The 14,461-nt window shown below is 39.7% G+C and overlaps 1 protein-coding gene across 3 annotated transcripts in view; it reads left to right on the plus strand.

Moving 5' to 3' along the window:
* The first annotated feature begins 1,721 nt into the window (after positions 1-1,721).
* The window catches only part of N4bp2l2 (NEDD4 binding protein 2 like 2), a 71,074-nt gene continuing 58,334 nt past the window's right edge, over positions 1,722-14,461 (plus strand). The window contains exons 1-3 of one of the 3 annotated variants that reach the window (XM_070002992.1): positions 1,722-1,949; positions 3,758-5,004; positions 13,114-13,238. In XM_070002992.1, coding sequence (XP_069859093.1) covers positions 3,758-5,004; positions 13,114-13,238 — 1,372 coding nt within the window. In that variant the 5' untranslated portion in view covers positions 1,722-1,949. Of the gene's footprint in view, positions 1,950-2,243; positions 2,362-3,757; positions 5,005-13,113; positions 13,239-14,461 lie in introns of those variants that run through there. The other 2 variants (XM_070002995.1, XM_070002993.1) reach the window with 2 other exon arrangements.

Raw genomic sequence — 14,461 nt, forward strand, 5'->3', positions numbered from 1 at the left:
TTTATCTCCAAGTAACTACCAGAAAGTCAGAATTGGAGCTGTGCCTCAAGTGGTAAAGTACTAGTACTGAGTGAAAAAGCTAAGGGACAGTGCCCAGACCCTGAGTTCAAGTCTTAGTACTAGCAAACACACACACACACACACACACACACACACACCTGTAGTAGAATGTCTCTTAATGAAAAATAATTAAGTTTCTCAATGAATTATAGCCATAGCCATTTAAAAGTGCAATTCGTAACTTCACACTGATGGCAAATAAATAATAAAGAAGGCTCATTTTTCACAGTTGTATCTGAATTGAGTACATGGAGAACTTGAATAAATGGAGAGGAAAATCCACAATTTTTTTTTTTTTTTGGTCATGGGGGTTGAACTCTGGGCTTGGGTGCTGTCCCTCAGCTCTTAAGCTCAAGGCTAGTGCTCTACCACTGGAGCCACAGGGCTACTTCCAATTTTCTGGTGGTTTATTAGAGATAAGAGTCTTACAGACTTTCCTGCCCGGGCTGGCTCAACATTTTTGTAACCAGCATGAACAAGATTAATAGCAAGCAGAATCATTATTGGAAACTGAACCATAAGATAAAGTTTGATGAAGAGCTGGTTATTTCCATGGATTCAAAGTCTCACCTCACGGATTGCTTATTAGTCATAAGGGGTTTTGAAGAAACTAAACACATTGATGGGATAATAAAGGTATTACATTATAATGGACATACATTCCATAATTCTGAAGTAGGATACTGACAAGACCACACCCTCACCAACATAGTTATTTCAAAAGATGTGAAATTTGGATCTTACCTTGGGGAAACAAAAGGTCTGTGTGGGAATTTCTATTTGAGGTAGTTAGGGGGTAGGTTGCTTCAATGAACTCTCTTGGTCACAGAAGGTAAATATTGTACGCTGTTATGTTTAACTATATTTATGAATCAAAACATCATGATGGGTACTTCAAAGAATTATTTAAATATGAAGGGATTCGAAGTTTTCCTTGTAGAAACTCAAAAGGAGTTGAGGAATCCCTTATCATGGGAGTGGGAGGTGACAGGAATAGAAAAGTGGTCCATATCTCTGGACTGCCAATTGTTCAGTCTTTAAAGTAAACACACACTTAAACATCCCTTAATTCTACTTTTTATGTATTGCCTCTATTAATGGGAAAGTTGAGTAAGTGGTTTGTATCTCCTCAAACAAAGCAAAACTTATTTAAGTTACTAAATAGCTATCTATTTATCTATATATCTAACCATCCATCCATCCATCCATCCATCCATCCATCCATCCATCCATCCATATCTGTGAGCAGGGCCCTGCACTGCAAGCAATTTACACTTCAACAGAAAAGCACGAGCCATAATGATCCTTATTCATTTCCTCCAGAAACGATAGCAACCCAATTCTGCAATACAAAATGTTGAGTCGCCCTTGAGAAGTCAGCTAATATCCTGTCACCCAGAAAGCCAGAAAACCATGCACTGGGAAGAGCATCTGCCTCTATGTTGAGAGGCCCGGCCCCCTCTCCTTCGGGGAGTAGGCTGCTTTCCCACATAAAGTAAGTATTTCACTAAACAGCTTCCCACCTCCTGAGCCAACAACTCCTTCCGGTCTAGTTTGTACTTAAGTGAGTGCGTGCGTCACGCAATGGATTCTGGGAAAGCAAGTCTCGCTGAGTGAAGTTCTCAAGAGCCCTGGCGGCTGCCGGACTTCAATTCCCACAATGCCTGGCGCTCGAGTCCGCAATTCCTGCCAGGCTAACTGAGAGGTGGCCGCCATCTTGCGTACGGAGGTGCGGCTCACTGCCTCACGTCCGGACTCCTGGTGGTTGAGTCGGTCCTTCTGTCTGCTTTGTGGCGAAAGTCTTATCGTGTTGGTATTTTTTTCTCTCATCGAAAGAGGTTTGTGTTTTTATAGGCGAGGTCAAGGCCCATGCAGAGCTGTGGCGTAAGGTGAGTAGACGCCCCATTTTATGTGAGGTGGGTTGGTTGTCGGTTTCTGGGCGACTCGGAGCCTGTGAACTTAGAAGCCGGCCACGGCCAGCGTCAGCATTCTGAGGCCTGGCCTCAGCGTTTCCCCTCGGAGACAGCGAGATGGGGCGACGCGGCTGTGGAGCTCGGGAGGCCTGGGTAGCGTCCAGGCCGTGAGTGAACGCCGTCCGCCCGCACTTCCGGGTGGTGTGCTGACCTTTCGAATGGGGAAAAGGAAGCGGAGAGGAGGCCGGGGAGGCTCCTTCCGGGAGGATGGCGTTCTCCCCCGGTGTGGCTGCGGCCAGCCGCCTTCCCTAGGCCGACTCCTCCCCTCCCCCTTTTCCTCTTTGGTTGTGAGAGAGAGGAACACCGGAGACTCTCAGCTGATGAAGAAGTAATAAGCTGAACAAACCTGGGGTTTGCTCTCTTCAGGGTCCCTAATTTTATTTTATGTTTTGGTCAGTCGTGGGGCTTGAACTCTGGGCCTGGGCGCTGTCCCTCGGCTCGCCTTCAGCTCAAGGCGAGAGCTCTCCCACTTCCGGTTTTCTGATGGTTACTGTAGAGATTAGTGTCTCTTGGACGTTCTTGTCCGGGCTGGCTTTGAACTGTGGTCTTGAGTAGCTAGGATTACAGGCGTGAGCCTCCGGCGGCTGGCAGGGTTCCTAATTTTAAAGAGAACAAAGTTTATGTTCCGCACACACCAATCACGCCAGACTTCTGTGAGCGTAACGTGTTCGTCTTGCTTAACCCTCTTTCCCCCCACCCTCCGCCCCAATTGCTTTCTTCCTTTCCCCTCTTCCTCTTCCTCCTTCTCCCCTCCCCTTCCCCTTTGTCATTTCCCTCCCTCCCTTTTTTTGTACTGGTCCTGGGCCTTGAACTTGGTCTGAGCGCTGCCCTTGATCTAGTGCTTTACCACTTGTCGAGGAGCTCCAATTCCATTTTTTTGTTTTTGTTTTTGTTTTTTTTGTTGTTGTTGTTAATAATTGGAAGTAAAAGTCTCAGACTTTCCTGTTCCTGCCCAGGCTGCCTTCGAACTAGGATCCTCAGATCTCAGCCTCCTGAGTAGCGCTACCTGCTTCCCTTCTTTTTTCTTTCCAGTTACATACATCATTTGAGAATCACTTTTACACTCATTACTCTCAGACCACGGGCCTACAAAAATCAGAATTTCTGTCAGTTTAACCTTTGGATGCTAAAGCGATGTGTTTGTTGAGGTTTGGGAGCTGAAGCTATATACTTGAAAGGACAGAATGGTTTAAGTAGGAAGGTGATTATGATGCAGTTTAACATCCAGTTTGGATACAAAATTTATTTACGATACACACCTCGTTATTCAACTTTGCAAACAAATTCTTAAGTTCTCTAAGTTTTGAAATAGATTGTTTAAGTATCTTTAAAAATATTAATTTAGAAGAGACCCCCCCCTATAATTAGGTAAGAACAAACTTTAAAGAATTTGTGATTATAAAATTAAAGTTTGTGGGCTGGGAAGGTGATTCTTCAGCACCACATAAGCAGAAAAGACCGGAAGTGGTGCTATGGCTCAAGTGGTAGAGTACTAGCGCTAGCCTTGAGCTGAAGAGTTGAGGGACAGTGCCCAGGCTCAGAGTTTAAGTTCCACGACAGACAAAAACATACAAACAAACAAAAATAAAATTAAAGTTTGTAGTTGGTAAAATGTTTTTCAATTTTGTTATCACAAATTTAAGTGTTAATTTTTTGTTGATGAGTAGTTAAGATTTTAAAAAATTATGAGCTAATAATTGTTTGCTTTTTTTTTTACTTTTTAGATGCCTTATGCTAAAATTGAAACTAAGTTCTCTGGACCTGGAGAAGAACTAACAAGTGAACCATCCTATAAAAAATTGAAGTCAACTACAGAGGCTTGTGTTTTCCCTCATCATGATAGTGCTGATTTTCACAAAATTCAACAGAAAACTGGAAATAATTGGGTCCCTGTGGCCGTAATTGATGTCAGAGGACATAGTTATCCTGAGGAAGACAAAACCCAAACTACAGATTTGCTGAAACCTTTGCATGATGAGACACCTGGTAATAAACTAGATGTTATTGAATCCACTGGTTCACAAGTTTTACAAAGTGGAAACCCTCCATTAGTATCCACAGATGATGAGATATATAGCACAAGTAAAGCATTCATAGGACCCATTTACAAACCCCCAGAGAAAAAGAAGTTCAAGGAAAGAAATCAGACTAACACTCTCAGTGATATAAATGGCAAAGGAACAAGAGAGGAAAAACAGAAGTTCAACACCAAAAAGCCAGAGATTGACACTGAATTATCCCAGTTTTACAAAGAAATTGAAGAGCTTGAAAATGAAAAAGATGATTCAGAAGAAGGTATTTGTAAGGAACTTGAATCTTCTCAGGAACAAGTTATTCCATGTTACCAGCGCTATAGTACTGATATCTTAAAATCTGATGACATTAAAGAGCTCTGTACTACTTTTCAGGCACAATGTGATTATCAACAGTACTTAGAGAATGAGCTAGGCCACTATTCTTACGATGAACAAGAAATACCTACATTTTGTGATATTTCATTTACTTCCTTCAGGCCTGAGTGGCAGTCAATGCATCCTTTTATAGTACCACATGGTCCTCCTCTTCCTAGTTTTAATTACCATTTAAATATTCCAAGATTCAGTACTTCACCAAATCTACCACCAAATATTTTCTCTGCTCAGGATAACTCCCTGATGCGAAGTGGGTATTATGAAGATACTTGTCATGATAACTGGGATTGTTTGACATTTGATCAGAGCAACGAATATACTGTTACTGAAAATGGTAGTAATGCTCATCCCTCTAGAAATGGCTACAGTGTGCAAGATGGATATATGAGACATGATTTCTATGAAATCAGACAAGGATTTTGGAAGGACTCTATTGACAAGTATAGTGAAACACATAGATTTGTAAACCAGCAGTTTCAAGAGGAAAAGTTAAATAAATTGCAGAAGTTACTTATTCTTTTGAGAGGTCTGCCTGGTTCTGGGAAAACAACATTGTCTCGGTAAGTAAAGGATGCCAAGGGAATACTTGGTAATTTGTTACTTAAAAATAATAATAAATTAGGGCTGGGAAGGTGGCTCAGTGCCTGCCTTGCATGTATGAGGTTCTGGGTTCGATTCCTCAGCACCACATAAGCAGAAAAAAGCTGAAGTGGCACTGTGGCTCAAATAGTACAGCACTAGCATTGAGCTGAAGAGCTGAGGGATAGCGCCCAGGCCCAGAGTTCAGGCCCATGACCAATAACAACAACAAAAAGCAATAATAAATTACTTGTAATCAATAACAGATGTTTTCATGTTTCTAGTAGAAGAAACGATCATTTGTTGAACTTGAAAATGACATCTAACATTGGAAATATTCTTTAAATGTATTCTAGAAGGGAAAAAGAATTTTCCTATATTTTTATATTTGGTTTCTGTTAAGGGCTTTAAAATTAGATGTGCCATGTATACTTGTGACAGTGATGAAAGCAAATGCTACTTGAGAACTTAGGCTAGCATTTTAAAGCCAGCTAATTATTCAAGGAAAGTTGGACTGTGCACCACTTGGTGATGTTGCTCAGGCTTTGGTGTTAATGAACGAGCAATATTTATTTTCTTGGAGTTTGAGAATGACATGAGATAACAGAAGGAATTTCGAGTGTGTTAAGCATTGTGCTGTGTTCATACTATTTAATGGCAGAGTGAACTGTCTTAGTTTTTAAAATTTAAGGAGTTTAAGTGAGTTAGTGGAGTTAGAACCAGTAATGTTTTATCGTACTACAAATTATTTCAGATTCTTGTTTTTATTTACATTTTAAACATAATGTACTTGAGTATTTATATAGTTGTGGAAAAGTTGTTCACTTCTGAGAGAAAGCACCATAAATTCTTCAGTTATATAGTATTTATACCAGACAAGGAAAAACTATTTGATATTGTTGGGTTAAGATAAAAAAAGTTCAAAAAACTACTTTGCAAATGTTTTTTATTTACTTAATAAGATGATCTAAGTCTAAGTAAATGGCTTGCCTTGCATGCATGAGGCCCTGGGTTCAATTCCCCAGCAAAAAGAAAAAAAGCCAGAAGTGGCGCTGTGGCTGAAGTGGTAGAGTGCTGTCCTTGAGCTGAAGAGCTGAGGGACAGTGCCCAGGCCCAGAGTTCAGGCCCCACGACCAGACCCCCCCCCAAAAAAAAAAAAAATGTTTTTCCTCTACACCTTTATCTTCACTTTTTTTTTATTTATTTTTGGTGCTAGTACTAGATCTTGAACTCAGGGTCTTACATTCTTGCTTTGCCCTTATCACTTGAGCCATGCCTTTAGTTCCAGCTTTTTGCTGACAGGTTGGAGTTAAGAATCACAGATTTGTCTGCCTGGCTGGTTTTGAACTGCAGTCCTCATATTAACTCTTGAGTACTAGATTATAAGCATGAGCCATTGTTGCCCTGGCTCTACACCCTCAGTTTTAGTACCTACTGGATATATATAGCCCTATATCTCACTCCTGACTTAGAGTGTTTGCCTCTCCCCTCAAGTGCTAAGGATCAAACTCAAGGCCTTGTGAATGTTAGGCAAGCATTCTACCAACGAGCTACATTTCCAGCCCCAGGTATACCTCTGTAGATCACCACTTTTTGGAAGAAATGATGTTGCTTATTTGGTATCGGATATAAAGCCATATAGTCTCTAGTGAAGAATGACATATGGGAATATCTTGCAATACAAGCTTTGAAGAAAGAAAATATTAAAGAATTGGTAGAGCCAGGTACCAGTGGCTCACGCCTGTGATCCTAGCTACTCAAGAGGCTGAGGATCACCATTCAAAGCCAGCCCTGGCAGGAAAGTCCTATGAGTCTCTTATCACCAATAAACTACCAGAAAAACTGGAAGTGATGCTGTGACTCAAGTGGTAGAGTGCTAGCCTTGAGCTGAAGAGCGGAGGGACAGTGCCTAGGCCCAGAGTTCAAGCCCCACAACCTACCAAAAAAAAAAAAAAAAGAATTGGTAGATTTAGCTGACTTGAGGCACTACATTAAAAGATGCTGATGTTTAGGTTTTTGTTTGTTTGTTTGTTTTTGTCACTTGTGGGGCAAGTGCTCTTCCACTTGAGCCACAGCACCACTTCTAGTTTTCTGATGGTTAATTGGAGATAAGTGTCTCATGGACTTTCCTGCCTGGGCTGACTTTGAACCTGTGAATATGGAAAACCAACTATATTGGTAATAGAATATATTAAAACAAAGATGGTCCACCTCCCCTTTCTTGTGTGTGAAACTTCTTTTGTATAAATTTTGACAAGCCATTCTAGAATTCATGAAAATGCAATAGGGGCAATTTGAAAAAAGTGATATGGCTTTTACCTTCTACCAAAAACATCTTGGAACAGTAATTAATAAAAATGTAATTAGGGTCTGGGAAGGTGGCTCAGTGGTAGAGTGCTTGCCTTGCATGCATGAGACCCTGTGTTATATTTCTCATTACCACATAAGCAGCAAAAGCCTGAAGTGGCACTGTGGCTCAAGTGATAGAGCGCTAGCCTTGAGCTGAAGAGCTGAGGGACAGCACCCAGACCCAGAGTTCGGGCCTCACAACCGACAAAAAAAAGTTTAGCAAAAGAACAGATAATTAAGATTACAGAATCTAGAAACATACCTACATTTAAGATAATTTAGCATTTATTGAATTGGCATTTTAGATAATATTTTAGAGTAAAATACTCAGTAAATATTAGGATATTTGGTTATCAATATAGAAGAAAATATGTTTAAAACCCTGTATTGCATTATTTACCAAAAAAAAAACTTCTAAATGGATAAAGGCTGAAAGTTAAAGAGAAAAAGCTAACTTAGATGTGGTGGCTTACAATTGAGATCTGAGAAGGCAGAGATTTGGAGGTTTGAAGTTAGAGGCTAGCCTAGGCAAAATGTCTTACTAAACCCTCATTTCCATTAATAAAAGTCTAGTATAGTGCTACAAATGTGTCATCCCAGCTATTTGAGCAGACAAATAGGAGGACAGCTGTCCAGACATAAATAAATGTGAGACCCTATTTGAAAATTAACTAAGCAAAAAGGGCTGAGGGATGTGATTCAGATGGTAAAGTGTCTGCCTAGAAAGTACAAGGCTTTAGTTCAAACCCCTGTTCCACTCCTAAAAAAATCCTAGAAGAAAATATGAACTTTTTAAAAATTTAAACTGGAGATTAAATTTGCTTTGTGTTCGCTAAGATGACACTATCACTTGAGTTGTACTTTCAACCCCTTTTTGCATGAATTATTTCTTTTGGGGGGGGGGTCCAGTCGTGGGGCCTGAACTCTGGGCCTGGGCGCTGTCCCTCAGCTCTTCAGCTCAAGCCTAGCACTCTACCACTTGAACCACAGCGCCACTTCTGGCTTTTTTCTTTTTGCTTATGTGGTGCTGAGGAATCGAACCCAGGGCCTCATGCACGCAAGGCAAGTAGTCTACCACTGAGCCGCCTTCCCAGCCTTGCATGAATTATTTCATGCTAGAGTTCTTTGTTGATTTATGCCTGAGCTGGCTTGAGCTGCAATCCTACTTATGTTTCCCCATGTCTCTGGAAATGACAGACATCCACCACTGCCCACAGCCATCATGCTTCCTCAGTAGCTGGGGAAATAGGGCACGTGCTACTATGCTCAACTATTGAGTGAGAGAATCTCACTTTTATGCCCAGACTGGCCTTCAACAATGATTCCTTAATCTTTACCTCCCAAATGAGCCACTTTGTGTAGAAGAAAATATGAACTTAAAAAAAGTTGAGAATTTGGATAAAACAGTGAGAAGATTCATTATTTAAGAAATAAAGTGAAAAAACTTGAGAAAACTTATTTCTTTATTATTTCTTTGTTTTTGGCTTTTGCAGTTTTTTTGTTTGTTTGTTTGTTTTTGGGTCCGGTTGTGGGGCCTGAACTTTGGGCCTGGGCGCTGTTCCTCAGCTCTTCAGCTCAAGGCTAGCGCTCTACCATTTGAGCCACAGCGCCACTTCCGGCTTTTTTTTTTTTTTGCTTATGTGGTGCTGAGAAATCGAACCCAGGGCCTCAGGCATGCAAGGCAAGCGCTCTACCACTGAGCCACCTTTCCCAGCCCCTGCAGTTATTTTTGTGTTAGAGTAAATAATATTCCCCAAAGATGTCTATGACCTAATCCTTAAAACTCTATTGTATGGGGGCTTCCTAGCCCCTGCAGTTATTTTTGTGTTAGAGTAAATAATATTCCCCAAAGATGTCTATGACCTAATCCTTAAAACTCTTTTGTATGGGAGCTGGGAAGGTGGCTCAGTGGTAGAGCGCTTGCCTTGCATGCTTAAGGCCCTGAGTTTGATTCCTCAGCACCACATTAGCAAATAGAAAAAAGCCGGAAATGGCGCTGTGGCTCAAGTGGTAGAGTGCTAGCCTTGAGCTGAAGAGCTGAGAGACAGCGCCCAGGCCCAGAGTTCAGGACCCACGACCGGACCAAAAAAAAACCCCTGTTGTATCAAAGTAGGTTTTTTGCATGTATGAAAAATGAATCCATTGAATTTTTTTTTTAAGAAGCAGGGAGGGGGTAAGGAAGGGTGAGAGAAAGGGTAAGGTTGATGTATACATGTGTAGAAATGTCATGAAGCCCCCTTTGTAAAAGTAGTATGTGCTAACAAAAAATGTTGAAGGAAGAAAGACTTAGAAGGTGTGATTAAGCATTTTCAGATAGAGTGATTATCCTGGATTATCTAATGAGCTCTTGTAATCTCAAAGGTTTATGTGAGGGAGACAGGAAGATCAGAGTCAAAAAGTGATGGAAGGGTAGAAGCAGAGGTCAGAGAGGAGAGAAGATTCTAGATTACCAGCATTGTACTTATGGTCAAAGAGGCTACAAGCTAAGTTTTGCTGCTCACAGTTAGAAACTAGGAAACACAAGAAAAACTTTTCTAGAGCTTGTTTTGTACTACTGACCTTTAAAACCATAAGATAAATTCCTTATTATTTTATGCCACCAAGTTTTGGCAGTTATCACAGCAGTCATAGGAACTATGACTTACAGTTAAAGAGATAGATTTTCTCTCACTCTCGCTCTCTCGATTGGAAACAAGACATCTAATTTAACATGCTAAGAAATGCCTGGGCAAAGTCTTAGACAGACTTAGGCTTGGGCTTGAAATAGGAAGAAAGCAAAACTATGTAGTAGTAAATGAGGTAAAGATTTCATAAAGTGTCTTTTACTTAGATATTTTTGTCTTTAGAAATCACTTTAGATGCACATGGATGTGTTAAAAACACACTGTGCAGCTCTTAGAAATTTTAAAAATAGGGCTGGGAATGTGGCTTAATGTTAGAGTGCTTGCCTAGCATGCAAGAAGCACTGGGTTCGATTCCTCAGTTACCACTAAAACAGAAAAAGTTGGAAGTGGTGTTGTGGTTCAGATGGTAGAATGCTAGCCTTGATCAAAAGAAGCTCGGAGACAGTGCCCAGGTTCTGAGTTCAAGCCTCAGGACTGGCAGAAAAAAACAACAACAAAAGAAATTTTAAAAATAAATTATAAGTCAGGTACCAATGGCTCATACCTGTAATCCTTGCTACTCAGAAAGCTGAGATTCAGGGCTCTCCATTCAAAGCCAGCCTAGGCAGTAAAGTCTATGAGAAACTTAACTCTAATTAACCACCAAAATTTGGAAGTGGAGCCATGACTCAAGTGTAGAGTGCTAGCCTTGAGCAAAAAAGCCCAGTGATAGTGCCCAGGCCCTGAGTACAAGCCCCAGGATTGATGTTAAAAAAAAAAAAAAAGGTAAACTTTTTGTGGGTCTCTATTTTTTTTTTTTTGTCGGTCGTGGGGCCTGAACTCTGGGCCTTAGCTCTTCAGCTGTAGACTAGGACTCTACCACTTGAGCCTCAGACCCACTTCCGGCTTTTTCTACTTATGTGGTGTTGAGGAATCGAACCAAGGGCCTCATGCATGAAAAGCAAGCACTCTATCACTGAGCCACCTTCCCAGCCCCCTCTTTTGAAGAGCAGTGTTCCTTGAGTGAGAAATGATAAGGACAGAGTATTTTAGTAATTCATGATTGCAACATTTATTGTGCAGTTTCTGTAGATCAGAAATTTGGGTATAGTCTGCTGAATGCCTTTGATTCAGGGTTCTAACAGTTTAAAGCTATAATCATGTGTTGTCTAATTTGAAGATGGCTTAACTTGAGGATGGTATGATTCCAAGAACTCACAGGTTGTTGATAGGACTGTTCTTTGTGAACTTGGGTTGAGGACCTTAGTTCCTTACTTGGTTTAGGCTGGAAGTTTCCCTCATTTCTTGGCTATTTAGACCACTCTTCATTCAAATGAAACTGGTTGTTGTTTTTTGTTTTCTGTCAATCATAGGTCTTGAACTGTAGGCCTGGGCACTGTCCCTGATCTCTTCAGCTCAAGACAAGTGCTCTACCACTTGAACCACAGTGCCACTTTCGGTTTTCTAGTGGTTATTGGAGATTAGAGTCTACCAACTTTCTTGCCCCGCTGGCTTTGAACCATGATCCTCAGATCTCAGCCTCCTGAATAGCTAGGATTATAGGTGTGAGCCACCCTCACCCGGCTGCAACTGTTTTTTTTTAAGTGAGAAAGCAGACAAACCAGAGTTTAAGACAGAAGTGGGTTTTTGTTGTTGTTGTCTTGTATTGGTATTAAGCATTGAATTCAGGGCCTCCTTCCCACTCTTACTTGGATGACTTGCTACTCGAGCAATGCCTCTACCACTTGAGCAATGCCACCCGTACAACATTTTTTGTGTGCTGTTTTTTTGTTTTTTGTCGGTCCTGGGGCTTGAACTAAGGGCCTGGGCACTATCCCTGAGCTGCTTTGCTCAAGGGATAGCACTCCACCTCTTGAACCACAGTGCCACTTGTGGCTTTTTCTGTTTATGTGCTACTGAGGCATTGAACCCAGGGCTTCATCCATGCTAGGCAAGCACTCTACCACTAAGCCACATTTCCAGCCAGCAATTTTTAAATATAATTTTATTGTTATTACTATTAAGATATTGTATAGAGGGATTACCATTTCATAAGTAAAGTAATGAGTACATTTCTTTTTTTGGTCAGTGTCATCCCTTCACTACAACACTTTGCCAATTAATTATAGAGCCTCTTTATAAAGCCTACCCTACTAGGCTTTGAACTGTGATCAGGATTATAGAGATGATGCTGTATTTTATTTCTTTTTTTTATTGTTTGAGATAATTCAGGAACTTGAAAAAGATGCATTAACAGTCTATGCTGGCAGGTAGGAAAATAAATCTCTTCAAGCTAAACTTTAACTCTTGTGATTTATATACTTAAGAATTTGATCTATATACAAATTTGCCCAGATTTAATGTTGACCTGATTTAGTGATAAAGTTTACTGCTCTTGCCCCTTAATTTAAAAAAAAAAAGGTTGGCGAATTTAAACCATTTCTTGGATGTAAATATGTTACTATAGGTATAGATAATGGTATTAACATCTTTTTTCAAAGCCATCTCAAGAGCATACATGGTCAAATATGGTCTTTCTTAGATGGGCTATGCTGCTTAATCTTAATTTCCTTTTGTATCAAATTTGAGGCAATTTTAGGTACCAAATATAAGTACACTAAGATTAAAACATAGGATACTGGCTGGGAATGTGGCTTAGTGGGGTAGAGTGCTTCCCTAACATGCATGAAGCCTTGGGTTCAGTGCCTCAGTACCACGTAAACAAAAAAGGCCAGAAGTGGTACTGTTGCCAAGTGGTAAAATGCTATCCTTGAGCAAAAAGAAGCTCAGGGACAGTACCCAGGCCTTGAGTTCAAACCCCAGGACTAGAGGAGGGGGGGAACCCAAAACCAAAAACATGGACACTACTTGACATTATTTAGATAGTGGATATGGTGTGTTTTAAAATGTTGCAATATAAATGTTGTTTTAAAAGCTTTTTATAGTGGCTCTAATTGTGAAGATTTATGTAAGAAATGATTGTTGAAATCTGAAAGCTTTTTAACATTGTTTAGCTCCTGTGTAATTCTGTTTGCAATATATCTTAAGAATGAATAGCAGACAATAACTTTCTGTATGGTCTATTTCTCATGGTTATACATTTTACAAATAGCACCTTATGATTTCTTTTATTAACAGAATTCTACTTGGTCAGAGCCGTGATGGCATTGTATTCAGCACTGATGACTATTTTCACCATCAAGATGGGTACAGGTATAATGTTAATCAACTTGGTGATGCCCATGACTGGAACCAGAACAGAGGTGTGTTTCAGGCCAAATCTCTTGAGATAGAATATTTGGCTAACAGTCACAAGACATAGGGTTTATTCTGACTTATATTTTTACCAGCTGAATGATGTTTACAAACTATTTCAGTAACTTGGAGTCCCAAATTCTTTGTCTGCAAGAAATGATGATAAATTATATTTGCCCTACCAGATCAAATTTGTTGTGAAAATTGTAGAATTTACTTAAAATATGTTTTGAATTATAAATGTTTTACTAATAATAGCTGATAAAAGAATAGCAGTATTTTAATGAGCATATTTTAATGAGTTTTATATCATGAATAAATAACCGATACTATTGTTACATGTTATAAAAGTTATTTCCCCTAAAAATAATGCCAGTGTATTTCACATCTCAGTATAATACTTGTTAATATTGGAAGTTTTTATCATTGATGGTGTGCTGTAAGAAAGCCTATGTAATTTGTTTTTAGAATATGTGGGTCAGTTTCTTTTCATCATGAACAGCAGTCTTGATTGTGGTGGTCAGTTACTTGGGGACTTTTTTATATTAAGTTTACTTAGATGGATATCCATTATGCATACACTGCAATTGCAAATTGGACTGTCAAGTATTAATTTCTGTAGGTAAACCTTACTAAGTCTGACATACACAGGAATATTCCTAAAAGAGAAACAAGATTATGTTGGGATAGATGGAGGGCAGTGAGGATAATGAAAGGGATATTGTTGATCAAGGTACATTATACACAAATTGATAGGTTGAATTGAAACTTCTTTGTCCAATTAATTATAGATAATGAAAAAAGAGAAAGAAAACATTATCATAGAAATGAAACCACAGTAACTGAATTAAAATTAAGATTCTATAGAATATTATATTTACCTCTCCAAAATTTGTAATTTTGGGAATTCTTTAGTTTTTGTTTTGTTTGTTTGAGGGTCCTGAGCTTGAGCTTTTTTGCTTAAGGCCAGCATTCTACTACTTGAGTAACAGGTCTCCAACTTTTTTGTGGGTTAATTGAAGGTAAGAGTCTCACAGACTTTCCTTTTTATACTTATTTTGAACTGTGAGTCTCAGATCCTGGCATCTTGAGTGGCCAGGATAATGGGAATAATAAGCATATATTAGTTACACAGTAGGGGAGTTCATGGTTCATGTGACATTTCTACTCATGTATACAATATATTTCAGTTAGTCTCCTTCCACTCCCTCCCTCCAACGGGTTTCATTGT

This window comes from Dipodomys merriami, unplaced genomic scaffold (genome assembly GCF_024711535.1).
Source record: "Dipodomys merriami isolate MVZ:Mamm:240054 unplaced genomic scaffold, mDipMer1.0.p SCAF_6, whole genome shotgun sequence".
NCBI classification, from domain to species: Eukaryota; Metazoa; Chordata; class Mammalia; order Rodentia; family Heteromyidae; genus Dipodomys; species Dipodomys merriami.